Source organism: Rhea americana, unplaced genomic scaffold, assembly GCF_003343005.1.
Source record: "Rhea americana isolate MKP2758 unplaced genomic scaffold, rheAme1 scaffold_100, whole genome shotgun sequence".
Lineage (NCBI taxonomy): Eukaryota > Metazoa > Chordata > Aves > Rheiformes > Rheidae > Rhea > Rhea americana.
Genome location: NW_028185040.1, coordinates 1,682,544 through 1,706,125, shown reverse-complemented (window position 1 = coordinate 1,706,125; position 23,582 = coordinate 1,682,544). Strand labels below are relative to the sequence as shown.

At 32.7% G+C, this 23,582-nt stretch overlaps 1 protein-coding gene across 6 annotated transcripts in view; it reads right to left on the bottom strand.

Annotated features, from left to right (window-relative positions):
• The window catches only part of LRRFIP2 (LRR binding FLII interacting protein 2), a 56,940-nt gene that overhangs the window by 9,484 nt on the left and 23,874 nt on the right, over positions 1–23,582 (bottom strand). For 2 of the 6 annotated variants that reach the window (XM_085304081.1, XM_085304117.1), the window contains exons 6-19: positions 22,235–22,300; positions 20,160–20,201; positions 19,230–19,295; positions 17,713–17,787; positions 17,029–17,076; positions 16,900–16,944; positions 15,519–15,566; positions 15,361–15,417; positions 11,313–11,420; positions 8,677–8,721; positions 7,788–7,901; positions 7,287–7,358; positions 2,565–2,735; positions 1,852–1,944 (exon numbers count right to left, since the gene is read on the bottom strand). In XM_085304081.1, coding sequence (XP_085160207.1) covers positions 1,852–1,944; positions 2,565–2,735; positions 7,287–7,358; positions 7,788–7,901; positions 8,677–8,721; positions 11,313–11,420; positions 15,361–15,417; positions 15,519–15,566; positions 16,900–16,944; positions 17,029–17,076; positions 17,713–17,787; positions 19,230–19,295; positions 20,160–20,201; positions 22,235–22,300 — 1,050 coding nt within the window. The remainder of the gene's footprint in view (positions 1–1,851; positions 1,945–2,564; positions 2,736–7,286; positions 7,359–7,787; positions 7,902–8,676; positions 8,722–11,312; positions 11,421–15,360; positions 15,418–15,518; positions 15,567–16,899; positions 16,945–17,028; positions 17,077–17,712; positions 17,788–19,229; positions 19,296–20,159; positions 20,202–22,234; positions 22,301–23,582) is intronic. The other 4 variants (XM_085304102.1, XM_085304107.1, XM_085304086.1 and 1 more) reach the window with 4 other exon arrangements.

Genomic DNA, 23,582 nt, shown 5'->3' with positions numbered 1-23,582 from the left:
ATTATCAGTTGATACTGAAGTTTTTATAAACAAAAATAGTATTAATATAAGACCTTACTTATACTGCAAATTTATGTCCAGGGAAATACCAAGTATTTTAGAAGTTGAGGATATTAAAAAAACCCTGCAAAAGCACTTTTATTAGCACTTTTTTACACTTGTGTTGACAAGCAGTTTTATTAATGCATTCTACAAAACAAAAAATCTTCCTGCAAGTATAAAGAAGGAAATTTGTCCTTAAGGAAGTTCTTAAAAAAGGAAGTTTGCATCAAGCATCCAGAAAGTGAAATACGCCTAATGACTCCTTTCAGATATTGTATTAATACACATCAAACACGGTCCTATTTTTTGTCTGACTAAAATTGCATTTTGCCCTTTCCCCATGAATATTCTTTGTTATGTTCACACAATTATGCATGAAGATGACATGAGGATTTTTAGGCCTAGAGATAATTTTTTTTCCTCTCCAAAAATGAACTTAATTTTACAGCTGGGAGTGGAAAAGAATGTCTTCGTCAATAACTAATTTCCTAACTGGTTTCAGCTAGGTTATGTGTTATTGCTAAATCTGGAAAAGTTACCCAGATTTATTTGGGTACACTTGAAGAGGCTGCATGACTTTGACTATTCAACACACATGCTGTGTGCTACCAAAGCAAACACTCCAGACAAATCTGTTGTGTATTCCCGACTCATTCATCTTAAAATAAATACATACACAACTGGAGTAGAAAGCTTAAAGTCTTTTTCTTGACAATGAAGTCAAAGAGAATCCAGAGCAAGTGACAGAGCTTCAACTAGAACATGCAGAAGTTTTTTGCTTGTCAGCATATCAATCTGCTGCACAATGTTTACTCCTTTTCTTCTGCTGGAGAATCACACCAACTCCAGCTCATGCACCTGAACATGTTCTCAGTAACAATAACTGCTATGGGACATTAAAAAAACTTTTTTATTTTGTTTATTTCAGTTCACTGAGCTACTGTCTGGATAGTATAAAAACTTGATGGGGAAAAGAAGTCAGCCAATAATATGCAATATTATATAGCTTTTAAAGAGTCATGTAGTAGAATCTTTGGTCTATATCAAAGATATCGACACGCTCAATTTCTACTGAAATGAACGGTAGCGGGAAAACAAAAGTACTGTTTGAGCTGTGACTTATAGTACTGGTAAAATCAGCTGGAAGTGGACACCAAAATACTGTTGAGAGTATAAACCTTTGTGGACCATTTTAAAATTAAAATGCTCTGGGATTCTCAGTCACATTGATTTATTTCTAGAAGAGAAGTAGAGAGAAAAAAAAAAAACCCACCCCTCCAAAAAATCCAGTAACATGGTTATGACTAGTAACATGCTAACCAGTATTGCTACATTTGTGCTTGACTGCAAAGCAAATCCACATTAACTACTGCAAATTTCAATGGCTGATGCTCACAAAAGTCTGGAATAACTCAAATGCAAAAATTTGGGGAAAGACAAAGAAGAGTACTTGGTACAATCAATGCATCAGAACTTCCAGCTAGGTCTAAAGAGATTTTGGGCATATAGGCATTAGTTCTGCCCTCACAAAGAGGAAAAAATAAAGGGAACACTGATGATAGAATCAGGTTTCTTGCATGAATTAAGGTTGTACAATATGCAGTATACTTTTGAAAATTCTGTAGTGATATTTTTAACTTCATATATTGAGTTAATAGCTTAAACTCGTCTCACTAAAATAAAAAAAYAATTTTTTAAGTAGTCCAAGCTGATATTGAAGTTCATTTTGTGTATAGGAAGACTGTACCGATGCAAATCTTGTACCACKTTTGCACAAATTTTATCATACGCTATCTCATATGAACATACCTCTATCAATTCATCTCTCTGCCGAAGACCCTCCTTAAGTTCATCCAGCTTATGCTGTAGAACACTGCACGTGTGTTTCTGTCTTTCCAATTCCTAAATTAAATAAATGTCAAAAGTCATGATTTATTTTGGGTTTGATACACATATTAAGTAAAAAAAAGTAAGGTATCACTTAACATAACATTACTGCAACAATTTAAGAAATTCAAACTATCTAATGGCTAAAATTCACACATTCTGTGAATGAGTTAGCTCTCCAGATACTTACTACATGGAAGATTTTATATAGTGATATTTAGAGTGGGAAAGAGAAAAGATGTCAAAAAGGTTTAAGTACATAATAAGAGAAACACTCAGCCTCTCTCTCCCTTTCAGATTCAAATACTCAATTTAAGCTATACTTTTATATGTTAAATTATCTAAATAATGGAAAAAGCTGCCAAATCCAAATTGATTTTTCATTTCTAAGAAAGTATAAATGATGGAATAAATCCCATTTAATTAAACCGAAAGTTCCATCTTCAGTGTTTTGTATCGTTTAAATAGCTTCTCAGTCTGTTAAAAATATCCAGTACTCACAAGAGCTTTAGCCCCTAAGATAGACACACTTTTCTAACCATACAAGGGTTTCAGACTATTTCTTTTTAAGTAATACAGGCTTCTATAGTTTATCTCTAYAATTAGGAAGAAAAAAAATCCTCAAAAAAACGTACCTTTGACTTTTCTTCATTCTCCCTGTAGAACTCTGCTATCTGTTCTTCTTTTTCCTCAATGACATCCTTTAAAATATCCACTTGGTAAACCAAGTTGTTTTTCTCATTGTCTAGTTGAGCATTGGAAACCATAGCTTTYTTGTACTTCTCTTCAACTTCAGCTAGAGAATCCTACAGATAGCAGAAAGGCTCACATTAGTCTAATTTTCTGATGAATCGCTATAAAGTTATCATACCATAACAACATTGAAGTGTCCTATCTGTTATACAGCAGAATGATGCAAACATCCTTGTCTATGAACTATTATTCATGTCTTTTCTTTAGAGAAATAAAGTCATGGTCAAATTTCTTTATTCATTATTTCCGTATTTCCATTGCTATAACCAGCAATGAAAAGGTATGACAGCAAATATATGAAAATTACAAAATAATATTCTACTTGCATTTTCTACTCTGCCATCTTCATAAATTTACTAACTCACAGGAACAAAGAAATAATATCACAGCTTTACTGTATTTTCAATGCATGCATGAGAAAACATTCCAGAATGCAGCAACAAATCTGACATATTGGGAAATCGGACAAGTAAACAAATGACAAAAGACATGACAGAAATAACCCTAAGAGTCGTTTTAACACAACTCTCATTAATTTAGTTCTAGTTTGAAGTTTTAATGAAGTCACATTCTTTTTTTTTTTCCAACAATACTAATAAATGAGCTCTGTTTAAGTAGATTCTTTGTCTTTCTATTTCACAGTAAGATGCTTTCTATATATTCCTCCCCATCCCTACCCCAAATAAAAGTTTTCAAATGGTAAAACTTCTTTAAAGAAAAAAGCATTATGAGAAATAATAATACATATCAAGATTCACCTAATTGATTTCTCTACCTGCAGGTACAATATGCCTTGCTAACTCACCCAATTCTATCATCTCTTGCATCTACCGAAATGATTTTATCCTACTTGTTCCAGTGTTGTAGCAAATGTCAACTATTTGAAGCAACTATTATTCCATGTACTTTTAAATATGCAGCGATTGCAATATGCACTATTTTCAAAATACAAAAATTAAGTTTTACAGAGTCCTAAATCTAGAGTTGGAAAAGATTAAACCACCTCCTTTCCAAAGTAGGTCTGCAGCCTATTACAAATCTTCTAGTATTTTATATAATTTATTTTTTGAAGATACAGGTAGCATACCTTCCACGTTCAATTGTATGTATCATCAAGATACTAGAAGCACTAGGCACATGAAGGGCATTAGACTTGTTTTCTTTCAGAAAACAGAACAATAGAACTCAGATTTTGGGGATGGGGTGGTGACAAACTAAGTTTCCTAAGGGAGAAGAGAAGGAAAACAAAACAAAACAAAAAAAAAAAACCCTTCTCCAGCCCAAAACCTTATTCCACATTATAATACGTATTTACATTGAATAAACTGTCCTTAAATTACAAGTTCTCTTTCATAATTTTTCAAATTCAAATTCAAAATATTTATACCTCCCTATTCCATTACTTGAATTCTGTAATTTTGTGGAGAAACACTGTATTCTAGAACCTCCAGAAAATCCAAACCCTTTCTTAAAGACATGTCCAGAAAGCACATAGACCAGAAGAGACATAAAACGTAAAAATTAAAAAGAAAGGTGCTATTAGATCTAGAGAACAGTGAATAACAAATAACAAAAGAGACAAGAAAATAGAGATCATATGTAAGTTTATTCAAGTAATTCTTAGGTTTTAAATTAAAACCACAGAAAACACTGTTTCAGCTGGTAAGCACAACAAATCTTGTGATGACTGGTAAAACGTGAAACATCAGAGATAGTGAACCTTCATAAGACTTTAAAAGGACAGTTGAATGGAGGTGGAAAAAATGAATTCTATATTCCTTTTATGAGAATATACAAGATTTAACAAAAATACAACTAGAAAAAAAATGCCAGTGTAGTTATTGATTGTTTTGTATGTGCGGTGCATAGAGCCACAGAGCAATTTAAGTTGGAAAAGATCTCTGGATGCAGTTTCGTCCAACTTCCTACTCAAAGTAGGGCCCACTGACATCAGGCTCTCACAGGTCTGTCCAGCTAACTGTGCTCATCTCCAAGGACACAGACTGCACAACCTCCCTGGGCAATCTGTGCCAGTGTTTGCCTACCCTCCTTTAAAAAGTTTTTATCTCGAGATCTAACTGGAATTTTTTTTTTACTGCAACTTGTGTCTGTTGCCTCTTGCCCTGTCGCTGTGCACCTGAAAAAGCCTGAGCCCAGTTCTTCTCTATACTCTCCCATCAGGTAACTTAAAACAGCAATAAGACCTCCTTGTCTTTGTTTTCTTTACTCCAGACTAAACAAAGCCATTTTTTTCCACCTCACCCTGTATGCCACATGCACTGTATGGTCCAAGATGCTAGTCATCAACAAGCATCGTAAGAAAAAGAAAAAGTGACAATCAGAGAAACAGAGACCTAACAGACCCAAAACAGAGAGACTCGACCAAAGCTTGAAAGAGTGGATTAAAAATTAATTCACCAACAAGTTAAGGGAAAAATCTGAAATTACAAAAGTGGAATAAATTAGTTCTGAAAAAGAAGAGAAAATTGCTTCTGAAAAAGAAATCAAGCTTTATCTAAGTGTCTCAGACCAGTTAAGAAAACTGGGACATTGCTAAGCCTTCTTTGGAATAGTTCCTTCTTTCTGAGGAGGAGTTGCATGTGTTCCCAATGCTGCAAGAATTTCATGTAGATTCAGTTAGGCAAGAAATAATGATTGAGAAGGTGTTCCACAAACTGAAAAAAAATTTTGAGGAAAGAAAAAGGGTTTCTTTCTAGTTGATGCAAAGGAAGATGGATGGAGTCAGTAAAACTGAAGCATATAAAGATATCAGAAGTTTTGAACAACTGGAAGTCAGAATTATCCATACTACACTTTGCTGACATAAAGCAGGTTTGAAGCCAGATAAGAAACACTCTTCACACTATGAGGATGAGCAATCACAGAGATAGGCAAGTAGCATGACTACAGATCACTGTTATTCAATCACAGAGAAAACACTTACAAAAAGTATAATGCAGCAGGTATCCTAGTAACTCTTAACATATGCAACACAAAACTGCTAAAGCTGTCATTGAGAAGAGGGCAGTATCTTACTAATTAGAAAGAAGGGCTCCCCAAAGAGTCTCCACGGAAGGCAAATTAACTTTCAATCGCATTATTTAGTATTATTAATGAAAATTTAAAACAATAGTATAAACCAATTCAGCCAGCCAAGTGTACATCAAGATCTTAGTGACTACTGCATACCTGCACTCTTTGGAAACCGTAATTGATCATGATCAATAGCAATGCATTAGTAATGATTCAGAGCATCAGTCATGAGATGCTGGCGAACATGCATAAACATCAGAGTTAGAGCTATTTTGAAATTATGATGCAATCTCCTTTTTTAATTCAAAGTTAGTACAATCATAGCTATTTCCATAAATCTTGCAATCCTTCCTCAAACCTGTTAAGAAAAACTTTAAAAGCACTAAAACTCAGCAGTATTAGCAAAGAAAAGCTTGGAACAATTCTGCTCTTTGAAATGCATTTAATATATAGCAATATGATGAAAAAAGAYGTACTTCATCTGAGTATCAGACTCAAAGAAGGTTACTTATCATCTAGAAAGGAAACAATTTTTGCTACAGTGAATGGCTCAAGTTATATATTCTCTCTTTACTACGCCATTTAATATGTTATTTAATCAAAGAAATTCAAGGAAGCCATTAAATAAATCACTGTTACACCATTTAGTGGCAAGTAGTATTTATTAAATTCATTCTCTATCTGGATATACAAAAAATATTATTAGAAGTCTTTACTTTTACACAGAACTATTCATAGTCTGATAACAGGAAAGACAGTAGAACAATTRTTCTTACAAAGATATTGTAAGCCACATCATTTGCTCTATCCAGTTTCCCTTCAACAAGGGGAGAAAATAATAGCAATTTAGATTAACTATAAATTGCTAATTGAGTAGAAACTTAGAGAAGAAAAGCCTATCAATTTAAGTAAGCTAAAATATAGACAAAAATCTCATTAACCTATTAATGAAAATACTAATCTTTCACTTAGAAAAACTAAAAGATAATCAGAACGCAAACCATGAACATAAAAAAAACCTCTCCCTTTATGGCAGTCTACAAATGACCCACAAAAACATTATATTCTCCTGCAACTAATATGCCTGCTCAGATTCACGTGTGTGCATCTTTCAGAAGTATCACTTTGGTTTTATTTTTATAAAATTCAGTATTTTCTGGAGCTGGAAGCTCTAGAATCTTAATTTCTTAGTTAAGGTCTTTGTCATGACCATATCCCTTCTAATTACTTTGAATCTCCATTAAATTGCGAGCACTGAAAAATACACTAAAAATACAGATCAAACCTTTCATTATCTTGCCAGAAAACACCTGGTTAAAAGAAAGTTTAGTATTATTTTCACATAAGCTAAATAATTAACATTTGATTCTAAATGTACAGTGAGGCAGTATATCTTAAAAATTTACCCACATGATAAATTTAATGATGTGCTCTATGCATTAAATGTTAGGTACATGCTTTAAAGAAATTTAAAAAACTAGTTAGTAAAGCTTTACATAGTTAGTGAAACCAATGACATCTCCATTACCCACAAACCATACAGAATGCATGCTTGGGAGAAGCCCTGATACCTTTAGTTCTTTAAGTCCCTGCATGTATCTCCCTTCTACATCGTGTATCTGGTCCTTAAGATCATAGATATCCTGCAGGACATAGGAATGAACCATTGTATAAGTAGTACGGGGAAATAATTTATAGTTGAACGAGCATTAAAAAGATTTCCATGCATTTCTGTCAAATGCCAAAGCCTGCAATAACTCACAGAAATTTTATTTAATTCACAATGTTTTGTTTGTATCACTGAATCCAAGTCAAGAGAATCAAAATTCTTCAGAGACAGCAAACTATTTCAAATTTGATAAATAATTTTATATAAGCTGTCAACATCATATTTATGAACATAACCAATAGAATTATCATRACAAAAACAAAACAATTTCCTCAGATTGAAAATTATATTTCATACCTTTTCCTTCTACTAAAAAAAAGTTAAGTTTGATATCAAAGATAATTACTCCTAATCATAAATACAATTTTAAACTAGCTCAAGATTTTCCAATAATGCAGCTTACCCGTAGTTCACTTAGGGAGGCATCAGGATCCACCAAACTGCTCGTGTCTCCACTTCCTCTTCTAGATGAGTTGCCACTCAGAGGAGATGCACTTACTGAATTGCGAGATGATGGCTTAAAAAGCAGAAGACACTGTATCAGGAACCATACTGTGACTTCTCAAGTGATAACCTCTTATTTCAAATAATTTGACCTTATTCTTTATAAATTCTTTTACAGTCACAGAACACCTTTTTCCTTCTTGTTTTTACTATTTCTTAATATTAGGTTATAGATAGTATTTTCCATTGATTACCTTCCAGTACTTACTATGTTTTTTCTTGGTGAAATTGGTTTCTTGGTTTCTGTTTGCTGTCATCTGCTTTATTTATGAGAAGCTTACAGAACCTTGAGATTATGTAACAGCTAAGAGAAGGCCTAGATGACTCATCATAACATTTCACTTTTGAGTGCTCTGTTCTGAAGACTGTCATAAGGGGGCTTGTAGTGTTGGAAAAATATAGAAGTTCAAAAGTTCTAATTTCTGCAAATAGCATTCAGAAGAATGTCTCCGATAGTATCCATTACCTGAATTTTTACAGCCTTATTCTCTTAAAATTGTACCTTTTCTGATGAATATTTCCTTACATACAGTGACTTATATAAGAAAAGTTCTTGTTAAAAGTAAACAAAAATAAAATTCTTTTCTTGGTAAATAAAAGGTCCAAAATCCATTAATTTTTGGTAGGTAAAAATGTAGTTCTAAGATTATCACCTTACAAGATCTATCAAACTACTAAATTACATTCTACTAAAAACATGTAGCATTTCAACTTCTGGAACTATTTCAAAGCTTGTGAATTAATGGTGAACACTGACTTTGAATAATATTTTAATTAAAAGTTCTTACCCTTGAATACATTTCCAAATGTGTTTTTTCACTCTTTTCTTCCAGCTGAAAGAGAAAAGGAGAAGTAATCACAACATACTTTCTGTGATGAAGGACTACTGAAGCACCATCTTCTGTTTAAAGACACTGAGAAATATTTAAAAAAAAATAAACAAATGAAAAAAAAATCAAAATCAAAATACCAAGGGTAGGGATTGGAGTTGGGGGTGGGGTGAGGGAAATCCATCTAGAAGAACAGTAGTTTTATACTTTAAATGCAAAGTGAATGCAAACAATAAAAACTCAAACTTTAAAGAAAGTTTCGGTAAAAGCCAATGCTAAAATTAAAGTACTGCACAACAAAACAGGTTTCAGCATTTTAAATTTCAACACTGTAGTGACTACAACACTTTGTGTTATAATAAACAGAAAACTTCATGCAAGTGCAGTTTATTTTATTAGTGACACCAGCGTGAATGACAGTTATTAGAAAACATGTTCATTATCAAACTCTTTGCTAAAACTAGCAATTACATCAGGACAAAAACAACTCAGGTGAGCACATGACTGAAATGTATTAATTAACAGCAACCTATTAAATAATTTCAGTTCATATTTTAAGCATTGAAACCTGAGAAAAAGAACAAACTTAAATATATCCCCTATATTCTTAGGTAGGAAGCTCTCATATTCCAAACTTTCATCATAGTTTTTCTTATTTTCAATACTCCTGTGAATCAAAATAGGTTATACAAAACAAAAGCCATAACACGTTGACATATTTTCTATGTCTCATTCATACACACATTCAGCATGATACCTCTAATATCTCACTTCTCCAAAAACACTTGTTTTTCTCCCAGCCCAGGGAGAAGTGATTTGGAAGCGTGCCACAACCACTGTGAAAATAAAGCTCACTTCATGTGATCTTTCTTTTTCCTTCTATTCCACTGTGATGGCTAAATGATGTGAAAAATCCAATTAATATGAAATATCCACAAGGAATAAGTTAAAACAAATCAATATATAAATTTAGAACCTAAATAATAACTACAACAACAATAAGAAAAGCAACTGAGAAAAATAGCATCATAGCTGATCTCAGTCTCCACACTTAATCTCTTAGTAGAGCATCAGTTGCAGGAAAGTAGCTTTACTGGAGAAAGGGCGGGGGAGCTAAAATTTAGCTAGAGAAATGACTGGTCTCCTTACACTTGAGCAACCAGAAATAATAAATAACCTGTATCATTATAATAATATATGTTATGAAGCACTAAGAGTACTAAACCATCTAAACACAGAATCACAGAAAGAGTGCCTGTAAGGGCACTTGGGAAGTGAGATGGGGAGGTTTTCTACCTGTGCAAAATTAGTACAGAAAAGCAGTCACTGTAGCTTGTATTGAATGTTACTGAAATACTGCAGATAGTTCCACTTTCCACAGGTTCCTGAAAGAACAGGAGCAGAGGAAGACTGCCTGACTACCACTTGGTGTTGTGATCCTTTAAAAAAAGATTATGGATTCAATACTAATCGTCAGTACCAGAGTCTTTGAATGCATGTAGAAGACCACAAGAAATAATTCAGCAATACATACATTCTCTCCATCATGTAGTTTCTTCCTTTCCTTTTGCCTGAGAAAGATCTTAGACTTTTTACTCTCAACAAAGATCTCACATTCAAGAAACATCTCTCTCAAAAATAGGTCTCTTGGTGATCATTCAAAGAATGCTTGATGACAGACTACACAGCTTTCTAATTCTGCAGATTTAAGGGTCTAAGACTATTTCTCACTTCTCCTTATTTCAAAGGCAAGCATAAAAACAGAAATTTTCCTGTCTCTTCCACTAGAAAACCCCCAAATTTTGACTACAGGTAACAAATACTTCTAGCACTATTTGCAGCAATAAAGAGAAGGCAGGTAGGTTTGTTGCAAACAGACAAAAGGAATGCACAGGAGAACTGTATAATTTTCCTGTAACATTTGACTAACTTGGGATTCAGTGCAAGAGCATAGCCAAAAAATGAATGCTCCAATAACACGATCATGACAAAAAAAATCACATCTCGGCTAGAAGAACACTAAAATGTATTACAGAGAGCACACGTCCAAGAATATAGTTTTGTCACTAAAATAAAATAGTATTCAAAAAATACACAAACTATATATTAGTTTTCCACAACAACAAAAAATATTTTTACATTTCAGAGATGCTTAAGTTCATCACACAACATAAAATGTGAAGTGCTTATCACATGCTTCTAGCAACAGGCAAAATTCCTTTAAAATAAAAGCAGCATGCAAAGACAAAATTAAAAGGAGTCCCTGAAATTCAGGGGCTTCTAATTCTGAACTTCCTTGTACTTGATAAACATGAATATTGTAGCCTGATGTCATTCTGACTAAATGACAGAGAGTTATCTTTTACATAAATGTGACCATTTATATATAAAACAGTTGAAATTCAAGGACTCCTGACATTATATAAAAACAGTATTCAGCTTGAATTAAACCTCAATCTCTCAACTTAAAGGCATCTCCCATTAAATAACTCTGACTTCTTTTACAGTATTTGTTCTCTTAAATATGAAAAGAAAAATCGTGATGTGTTAGTTTGCTGCATTCACCATAACACAGTATCAAGCATTACACTCACACTATTCAAACCTTGGACATCATCTGTATCAGAAACAATGCTTCCCCTGCGGTTGGAACGACTAAAATAGTCAGCAGCAGTTTCACTTTGATCAGAAAAATCAGAGGACTTCAACAGACAGACAGGGAGAAGGGTGAAAAATTGAAAGTGACATCATAGCATTAATAAGTTCATTTACAAAAGTGTACTAAATCATAATTTAAATTTCAGCTATTGCAATTCATTGTTGTATTTCTAAGATTTTAACAATATCTACAAAATAATATTTTTTTTGATTTTTGATATTTTAAATGCATCTACATGAATAATACATGAGCCACACCGATACAAATACATTGGCTAGTATGTATATATGTAATTTTTAAACACTTTCTTCGTATGTATATTAAAGTTTAAGGTATCTAAAAACTATATAACAGCAATAAGCATTTATTGATTTCCTTTTCTCACTTGGTGTAATACAAAATAAGAGTACAATAATAGGTATAAAAGGATTTGGTATTACAAAAAATATACAAACATATTTTAAAAATAAGGTTTGTAGATTGTAATATCAGATGGTATAATCAGAGCAAGCTGATAAATAAAAAGTTATCACTTTTCTCTGCAAATCTCATCTCTTCTTCTGATCACTACAAGCACAACACTACTAATTGCAAACACAATCAGGGCTTCCTGTTATTCAAAATTTTAAGAAGTTTTACAATAGAAAAGTTTTATCCCCAAAGCTGTATGTCAGAAAGGCACCTAAAAAATGAGGAAAAAAACACCAATACTACACAGCACTTCTTGTGAACAAGGCACAATATATCTAATYTAACTGCATTACAACTGCCACAGGAAATCTAGTGAAATATTTGACTAAATAAATGTTATTCAGGTTAAAAAATAGTACTTAGACACACGTATTTATCAAATAAAACTAATGTTAAAATTCTATCCCCAAAGGTAGAAGTGTATTGTGAACACTACCTTTATTTTTAAAARTGCTTATATGAAAAAGTCTTCAAATGCGTATCAGTTTGAAATTTGTCTTCATCCTCTTTTAACAAATTTAAGAAATAATTCTGAACTTCCTTGTACTTTATATACATGACTGATGTAATCTGATCTCATTCTGACTAAAAGACAGTGAGATCTCTTTTACACAAAAGTGACTATTAACATATAAAATAATTCCCTGATGAACACCTGTGTCTCAAGTCAAACATGCTTAGGTCAGAGTCTGTGCTTTTACCACTGCTATGTTTCTGACAGACAAAACTGAAAACAGAACTTCAGTGCTCCAGATCTTCCTGCTACAGTTACACCTACATTTTAAATATTATCTTCATTAAAACAATTGTTATTTTTTTCAGAATCAGAAATCTGGCTCAACTTTATTTTTTCATTTGCATTTCAGAAACTCTAAACATGCTATAGAGTTCTGCCTACATAAACAGGCACTTAAACCAAGCAGAAGAACAAAGAAAGCAAGATAAGGGCTGCAAATGCAATCTATGACAACAATGCACTCTTCTTCATTTGCCAAGGATGTATCTTTGCTGTTGAATAGCATGCAATACACTAAATACAACAATTAGGCATCTTAAAAAAAAAATTAAAGAATGAGAAAAACTTCAAATACAAGCATGCAACTCAGCTCACCATACTATCCCTCAGACCTTGTATGGCATGATTACCAGATGCAGTACTCTCTATTTGATAATCTATAAAACATTAGTTTTAAAAATATTTTTTTTATTTTTAAAAAGTAGTAATTTATATTATAGATCAATAATTTGTATTATATAAATATAATTACAGTTGTTGGATTGAAATCCAAGGCTTGCCTATTCTGCATAAATAATTTGCACAGTGTGAATAATGATATCCATTCTGTATGGAAAGAAGTACGGAAAAGCTTATAGTTAAAACATACTAAAAAAGGGAAGAAAATGAATAATGCATACTTGAAAACAGACATTCAGATACAATTTTCTTGAACAGAAGCAGAAAAAGAAGTTCCTTAAAAAAATGGAACAGACATGTTGAAAGGCTGAAGCATTAAACATGGTTTACATTTAAAAATCCTCAAAAACAAAAGAATGGCTACAAAGCCAATAAACATTATTAAGGGTCTAATTCACTTATTCTCTGCATATCAAGCAGAGGATTGCACAGGAATAATCACAACTTACTTCAGTTTGTGAATCAAGATTAATGTTCAAATTTTAATGGAAAAAAAAATGTTGCTTCTCTGCTTACACAAAAATTACTTGAAGAGTTTGTTTTTTCTTTTCCCAAAGTACAGACTTGCTTCATTACAATTGACCACACAAGTGAAAACACTTTCAAAATCACCATAAGAAAACATAAGAACTACCACAATGCATTAGGCTGCATTCTCTATTTCAGCATCCCCTCTCTCAGGGGGCAGCCAGCAGTGTAACCTGTAAAACTAGCATAAGCAGCAGCAGTACCTACGGACTGATCGTCCCCTTTTAAACTCYTCTAGATTTTAGAAATTATCAGCTTGACCTTACAAACTAGGGGAAGTACCAGATGCATATGTCCTCCAGGAGTCTGTCTAATTCCAGCTTTACCAAAGATACTTCGAGATCCCTGAATAAATTCTAGAACTACATTATATGCTGAATGAACCACATACCTAAATCTGTGACCCGATAATTTTACTGTATAGTCTCCCCTTTTGGATATATTTTTTCCCCCCAAGTTCAAGAGTCCTATTTATCCTCTACTAGGAAGGATAAATACTTCTGATAATACTTACTGTATATACTTACTTATTACCGTATARTATTTACTTCAATGCCTTTTCTACTTCTACTGTATCTTTCTCAATGGGTTTACTGGAGTTGATATTTTTTAAAACTGAGAAGCACCACCAATTCACACTGTTTTTAAACAGTATTTAAACAGTCTGCTCGAKTTCTCTCCTATTCTCTGACAGGAGACACTTTCAGCTGACACTTTCAATGAGCTACCCACAATGACAGCAAAAAGTGATAAAAAGGATTTTTAGTTTGCTAATAGCCTTTTCAGACTTATTTCATTCAATATATTAAACAAATATTCTGAGTTCTGTTAAACATTCATTAGTGTACTTCGGCATTAATAGCATTACAAAAAATGAGATCTGAAAAAAATACTGCACTGAAACAAGAGATGTGTACACCCACACATATATGTACAGTCTAAGAAATGTCTTAAGAGAAACCAAGGAGCTAAATAGTAATACTTTCATAGTTGAAGAGACCTGAGAGGTATGTTAATATCTCTTAGGTTTTGGAAGTCATAAAGCAACAACAAAATTCTCTTTTCAAAACCTCAAAAATTCACTCTGAGGTGCACTGTGGCTGAAAAAACATTCAGTCTCTGACAAACTTGTTTTTGTTTTGTCTCTAATAATCTTAACAATATGCAAAGAACATATAAAAACAAGACTAAACATTTCAATTTAACCCCTACCAAAATACTGACCTATTTTTGTGTGTAGCATCACAAATGATCAGAGGCAGAAACACAGTRAAACTATTTTAACTCACTTTGCAGGAAAACACTTTGCACAAGAAAGCATCTTTGGAATAATGGCTTCAAACGATACAGATCAGGAAACAAATTTCTCCCACTTCTGAACCCTGATTATCGGAGAAGTGAGCCAGCTACTTCTTACTGCACAGTACAGCAATGTTTGCATTTGTCCTCTTCCTGAAAAGAGGGACTTCTCCACACATTGTGGTAACTCTTTGGCTTGCCTAGCACAAATGTGATGTGAGGTGCTGACCCCAACAATGTATTATACTCAGTTTTATATAATTTCTGATTATCCACTACAAAAATTTTAAAGTAATACCTAGCAAAATATAGAAGCAATATGGGACRTGCTATTCTTACTGCCAAAGCTTTAACAAATCTCTGACAAATTATTTTTCTGAGGTAGAACTGAAAATCTCATGATCAGTAAAGTGATCCACAGTACAAAGACTCATAATTGCCGTGTGTTAGTACCAAAGCACTCAGTAAAACATGCAAGAGGAACGCTCACCACAGGACTACTTCGAATTGAGCTTGCTCTTGAAGAATAACAACTGTATTCAGATGGCTAAAGAAAAGCGATGAAGGAAATTTTCAGGATTTTCATCTATTTTAATCTCCATAAAACAAAGATTTTGAAAGAAATGACCAAAAGCTTATTACACTTACAGTACAAGAACTATATGAGCTACGCAATCCATCACCACATAAAGATGCCTGAGAAATAGAGGGAATGGAACACTTTTTATATATTTAGCCTTGGAAATAATTGTCACATTCTTATGCACTGTAAGGTACTGAGCAATGAAATCTCTCTTATTATCTTATCCTATCAATGCATTTTTCCCTTAACGCTGTTTTTTGAAAGGATGAAGAACAATTTTTAAAAATTTTCCAGCAGCATTTCCTCCACCTATTAGAGAATTCTACTTTAAATATAAATCTACGATTTTCCTTGAAAAATAATATATCAATTTAAAAAATTGTATCTGTTTGACTATTTTCCCCAAAAAATTAAATATTTAAAGCATGATTTATTTTTGCACTATTCCAGCATTTTAATCACTCCGAGAATTGAAGCTATATTTTACCCTTATCAGTTTTACTTTTTTCTCAACCATGCAGATTTTCCTGAAGGAGTGCAAGGCTGAAATATAACTATGCAGAGAGTAATAAAAATACCTCTGGACAACATTTTTAAAAAATAATTTTCCAGTCTCATTTTGCATTTTCGTCTGTATAAAGAGATCTCTAACCAAAGCAGATTTACATGTAATAGCAGTTACTATGCTCACATTCTTCACTCATCTTACGCTTTCTCCAGAACATGCAAAAAAAGCCAAAAAAAAAAAAAAGTATATTATCTCTGCTTCCAATCTGAGTGTAAAATGGGACATAAAATACTTGACTTTTTACTTATGAAGCATTAGCACTTCTCAAATGGCAGTCTAACTTGGACTGGAATTATTGTAGCTGCACTAGGCATCCATGTCTTTTTTTTTTTTTTTTTGAAAAACTATAACTACTACATTTTTTGTAAAGCTATCTTACTCATTCTTAAAGCTTTGCTGGCTATTTAATAATCTGTAAAGATTTAGATTAGGTTTTTAACCTTATATTTTTGTATGATTACTAATCTTAAATGTTATCTGAAAGAATTTAAAGTGCACTTACCACAAATTTCTGTAACCTCAAGGCAGTGATTTGCCCATTCAAATTTTTGCTTATACTGAAACTTAGATTTTTTAATACTATACATACATTTTTTTCTTTAATATGCCTGGCTTAGCTTGTTCTAACCCCACTGTTTATCAGAATTGTATTTATAAACTTTATGCTTGTCCACAAAAATTAGCAAAGTAGCAATTACCAAAATATTTAAGGAAGAAAACTAGCAACATTAGAAAGCATTAACCTGAAGGCCTCTCCAAAATGAGAGATAAGCTTTAGCTTTATTTAAAAATATGGAAAGAATGCAAATATATTATGCTCAATCCACACGGCCATACAACACAAATTTAAGGCAACCATGCAAATGGTGCTTACGAACCAAACTGGTACTTCTTATCAAACCAGTATTTACAGAAGGAGAAACCTATAACGAGAAATGTATTTTTAAATTTATGAGGGCAGTTAAAATGTCTAATGTTGAGTAAAACATTCTTTACATTGTACTAACCCTGTAACTCCTAGTAGTTGCCCCTGGATCACTGCACAGAGAAGACGACTGCAGTGTGAAGAACAGAAAAAGTCAAATGTTTCTTCTGCATATAGTGAATGCATCTATTGTTCTACATTCAGCAAAAAAGCTCTGAATTTTAAAACACTAAATAAGAGTATGATAAGAAATTAAATAGCTATCAAAAGATATGTCAGTTTTCTTTAGCTACTTAGTTAACCTGACCACAAAAGTTGCTGAAATTACTGTAGGTACTACTCATCACAGAGCATCAGTTTATTATTTATTTTACTATAGAAGAAAGTAGTATTTTGATGCTAAATGTTTAACAGTCTTGTTTCATTTTTAAGTTAGATGTTCAAAAATAGGACTTTTAAAAAGTAAGTGTCACAGCAGCTAGGGGTTTTAATATACATATAATATACATATTATATATATTTACAGTAATGCAAGGCATTTTAAATTTAAATCTCCATGTATGCAGAACAACAATTTACATGTTATACACTTGCTTTACAAGAAGAAATAGTTAAAAAGGCAAAAAATAAAGTTGCAATTACTGTTAGTTGTAATCATTTGCAATGTTATAGAAGGGAGGAGAAAGATTTGCTTTATAAAGCATGAGGAAATAGGAAAAAAAAACAACTATATAATCTTATATGAATATAGGAAAAGGAGACAGACCCGAGTATGGTAGGAAGATATTGGTTTACTATATCTAAGGCTGCTATAATTTCTTTGATCATGGTAAATTCCACTCTGGAAAAACAGAAAACACACACAAAAACAGAAGTTGTATCTAAAGATCTCAGGAAAAGTTCTATTATATTTCCCAAACATTCCCAAGCTTGTAAATTGCACAGGAAGTTGTAAGAATTCTCCTTATGGTAGATTTAAAGTCCACTTAGCTTTCTGAAGCAAATAAAGCACACACACAAAAAAATTAAGTATGCCAAGAATCACCAATTTCTGTAATTTTCATGTCTTATCCAATCAAACTAAATGGTTTTGTATTTTTCCCTTCATAATAAATAAGAAAATGCTGAAAAGTATATATAAATCATGGAAAGTGAGGCATGAAGCATATGAAAAACATTTGACAAAACTCGCTAATGATTAGTACAATTATTTCTTTGATCTTTCTTCCAATAGATAGCATATTGACTCAGAACTTGGGGGGGGGGGGSCAGAGGACAGAAATTTGTAAGAATTTAATAGGGGATGGACATTTGTGTGATCAGTATTAGTCTGTGCCTTACTACTGCTCTCTGCACCATGCACAAATGCTGAAAGTCTAGCAATTATATTTCTGGCTTATTTCTACTGTTTTTAGACACACCTCATATTTTAGCATACACATGTATATGTGAGAAGAAATTTATGTACACATAAACAAAAAACCCATAGATGAGTATGCACCAAAATTAGAGTTTCATATCTCAATCAGCCATAGGGCACAAAGATTCACGTTACATGTTTATTTAGGAAGAGAGGGAGGGAACAGCAACGAATATTTGGTTGCAATAGTATCCCCCCAAAACACAGAGAAATACTGTAATATAAATAATTAAAAGTAAATATAAAAAATTCCAGCCTTGTCTCAACAGAAGCATTCATTCCTGCTCTAACTCCTTCTACCCCTGAAGTAACTGCTAATGCAGTGTCAAATCCTTTTAAAAAACTGTACCTCCCCCAAAACGAATGTCGTACCAGGAAATTAATTTATGTTATACACTAACCTTTCTAGAAGAGTTTTCTGAAGATAACAGTAGTCCAAATGACTTTTTCAACACTTTATTGGGATAAATTCAAAGCTTATGGTAAATTCAACGTGCTTTACTCTATTCCACATCTGCATTTAAAATATCTCTAACTGACGGGGGACAAAATAATAAAACATGCATCTCTATCCTGACTGAACAAATCTTAATCCATAGAACTGCCATTTTTAAGTAATTCTAAAAGCCTTCATAAAGGACTCCACTAGCATCTGATTTGAATTTACTTGAGTTTCATTCTAATTCCACTGACATGAATTCCGTTTCAAACACTCAAATTCAGATCAGAATTTGGTCAATACTAGAGGTTTCTTTTTTTTTAAATTTATATATGCATGTGTAAACAAGCTAATAAACTTATACATTAGTAGACAACTCCACACAATTAGTGTATTTGTAATAGATACTCTTTTGATAACTAACCAGGAAATCTTTATGAGAATAAGCAGTTTTCTTCTTTGTACTATGAGATTCACTGTAAGCACAACCCTAAGAATAAAAATTTTAGAAATTAATACTACTATATAACAGTATATTCAATCTTAAAACACACAGAAAGCATAAGGACTTGAAAAATTTATCAACTACAATGGAAAAGCCATAGAAAATTATAATTACATGACTAGACTAATAGGCCATATTCTATCACCGGACAGAAAAGAACCATTAAGTGAAGTTACAATAATCCTTATCTTGGATTAAGACAGTATTCAAATTTTTCAAAAAAATAAATCCTATATAAACTAAAAATGCTTAACATCACAGATTAGTATCGTATTATGTTTTCCTATCCACAGCTATTTCAGGTAACAGTGGTGTTTACATGAATTCAGCATTTTAAATAGTTTTATATTGTTTTTAGTAGTAGCTAGTGCTTGTCTTTGCTTGAGGAAATGTGTATACCAATCCTACTTGGTATAATTCCAATGAGAATGTGACGCATTTCACTATTATCATTCTTTACTTTTTTTTTTTTAATCATTCATAATGATGAGAAGGAATCTTCTTTTAAGTAAAGTTATAAAAACAACGTGCATTTTCTCTAGAATGAAATAACTCTTTGATTACATTTAAAGTTTTGAAATAACAGATAAATAATAAAAAATGCTTACGCACGATAGCTATCTGTAATGTGTGAATTCATTAGATTTTTTTCCACAGAGAAAGTTTATACATGCATTCTAGGTAAAGTGTTAGGACGGCATTATTATTCTAGATGTGAAATTTTGATAGTACAATTTTTTTTTTTAATTCAACTCTGGAAAGTAGCAAGTCAGTATCATTACAACTTAAAACACACACACAAAAGCAGCCTTCACTCTATATATAAAGACATGCAAAGTATTAACATACAGGAACCGAGTATCTTGTAGCTCTATCCTTAGCACTGTCATACTGAGGTAAAAGAAAAAGAAATTAAAATACTAACATTCAAAAAAGGAGATAAAAATGCCATGGTATTATTAAAGAATCAATTTAAAAACTTAAATAATTAAAATAAAACATATTCTACTAAGTATGAAAAAAATCATACATGAAAGTATGCCATTTATCCCATACTAAAGGCATTTCTAGGCTGGACCCTTTTTTGGCCATGCCCTGCACCTGGCCAACACAATCTGTTGAGTCTTTTTATTAAGCTCTACTTCTAACTATTCTCCTGGATGAGAAGGCTCTCTAATCTGTGTGCGTGGAGGTCCAGGGCCAGTTACTGAATAGACTGAGTAGCTAAGGCCAGTTGCTGGAGGGGTACACCTTGCATATATGTATGTATTTCCCACTAGCAGGCCTTCACCCTGTCCAGCCAGCAGAGAACAGGATGAGGCTGTTGGTGCTCTGTGCATGAGTGCTGAGTGTTTGTCCACACTGATCGGTGGCCAGTTGTGTGTATTTGCTTATAAATATTGTACATGTGTGCTTATGTGCGTGCCTGTTGGGAACGAACGCTCACGTTTACTACTGGCTGAGTCTAGGAACACGGAGCTGTGGCAGCCTCACTCCTTTCGACCTACCAGATTCCACAGCTCCCGATCGTATTCAGGAAAACAGCTTTGCAATAATAGCTTTGCTACTACCTCCATGTTTGTTCTCATTCAACAATGACAAAATTTGCAGAATTTATACTTTTGTATTTTTTCAACATATAAATCTTAAGTTTTTAAAGCAAGCTTGTTCTGTTGATTTCATTCTAAATTTCACAGACAAATCTTAGTTATTTTAGCTGCAACTAATGCATCCTACAAAGCGTTACTCAGTATCATCCTAAGCTTTCTTAAAAAGGAAACAAAACACAGAAATTGAAGGATTAATGAGAGTTTGAGAACATGATATCAACATTACACTCTATACTAACAGCACATTAAAGCTACACCTGATGTCCTTTTCAAGATGAAAACTACTTGTGAGGACTACAACAAAACCAATTACCTCTCATCTATTCATGTCTGAATTTTCCTCCTAAAAATCAGATTAACATCTGAAATTCCTTGTTTGTACATTTTATATTGGTTTATAAACCAATACAGACCAGATTTAATTAATATAACATACTATTTTCATGACAGTTCATATTATTTTTATTATGTCAATACAGCAAATATCATATATGAAATAACACTGATAATATTTATTAATTCATTTAATTTATAACCTATGAAGCCTTCTTCTGTTGCTAAAAGTGTTTCCACCCAGGATCCACAGGGCTCTGCCCCTTTTTTAACCAACTTAGCCAAGTTTTTTTTTTTAAATAAGTTTTAAATCTGTAATTATTAACTACAGATGACCAACCAGAGCAACCATTCTTTCAGAGAATGAAGCCAGATCAAACTCATAACTGTTATCATCACCCCATTTAATGATTTATAGTTAGGTAAAAATATAAGTTAAAAATTTACTAACAAATACTTTTAACGTAAATATTTATTGATAAATTGTCTAAATTAGGAATTAGAAATACTATAGAATATATAGGGAAAAAATACATTTCTGAAACAAAGTGAAATTTCTTTTAATTTTACCTTTACTGTGGGATAGCATAACACAACTAGCATAGTAATATGCTACTTTGGGGAAGAAAGGTTTCCTGACAGAACTTTCAGCAACACCTTCGTACCAAACACAATGATAAACAACCTTTGCCATCTCATTCTACTTCCTTTTTGGGGACACTAGAAGATACAGATGGGAGGGACTACTTATTCCCTTCAAACTTCAACTTGAGGTTACCTCCGAGCTACAAGTTTTATGAGAGCCCTCAAATTTGCTGTGATGAAGAAAGTGCTACATTATTATACCAAGCATTGCAACAGTCCAATAGATTTTTTTTTTTTTTTTTAATAAGGAAACACCAAAGTACTGCTTTTGGTGAGTAGACATAGAGAACATTATAATGTGAGCATATCAAAGCATGCTTGTTCTACGCCACACACCGTAAGATCTCTCCTTCTGGACACACTTGTTCTGCTCCTGTGTGACCCACCGACATCCAAGGAACTCTTAAGAATGAAATTGTAAAGATGACATCAATACAGAAAATGTTGTAAAATAGTGCTCTAAAGGCAGATACAGGTAACTGCTAATTTTCACTTGAAAAGGCACAAAATAACTGATCCGCTTGTAAAGAAATTTTGAGTAAGTACAGAAAATTGAGCCCAGTTTTATCAACTATGTGTTCAAGTCACATTCTTTAGTCAAGGATGAATTCTTACTCTCTCACTTGGCTTAATTTATGTGTTAAGGGAACCAAGGTAAGAGCACATCTCAGCAAATAAATACCAGTTCACAAGTCTATAAATACACAGACTACATTATTTTTCTGTAAACCAATTACTGTCTGCAAAGTAGTCAACATCTGATAATTGAAAAGATTTACTTAGTGAGAATATCTGTATGAAAAATTGCAAGAGCATTTACTTAACAATAGAGTTTACAAGATGTTACACAAAATTTACCTAATCAAAGACTACATTTAATGGCTCAACCCTCTTAGTAATACAATCAAGGCTTTCCTTAAAGCCATGCAAAGAAACAGCTTATTCTATTCTCCAAAGTAAACAGAAAATCCCTTTGATTTTAGAATCTCTCTCTTTCTTGGTATATGTATCAATGAAAGCCTGCTTCCACACAAATCTATGGAAAACAGGAAAATGATTCTTACTCTGCAATAAAACCATATATGACATAAAAAGAATACAGAAAAGCCACRACAGCATTTCTGTTAGCAGGGTGTGGGATACCTTGCATCATTCAGATAAGGCTTTACAATTAATGAATATGTTCCCACAGTCTTCTCAAAGAAATAAAACTCTGCATTATATCATATTCTTTTTGTCTTAAGTTGCTTCTTTCTGCTTCTTTCACAAACATTACAAAAACATGATAGTACTTAAAGTATAAGAAAAGACGCACAGTGCAGATTATCATCACTAGCATCAATTTGAAATGAAAACCCAAGTTACAAAATAGTATTACTCATTTTCAGTAAGAGTCATTGATCATAGGATGATTGAATTACAAATAGTAGTATTTACTTTACATAATAAAATTTGCTGTTTTGCATAATTTCTAAGACAGATACAGAAATTGGGAAAGGGAGGTTTTTTCATATTAGAGCATTATTACCTAAACTAGACTAGCAGCTTCACATCTGACTATGAGACTCAATGTGTAGCTGTAACCATAACACAACTGACAATTTCTATAGGTATCTTATGGTAGATTTAATACACTACCATTTCAAGACAAGGTGGTTAATTCTCACTACCTGAAGATATCTGA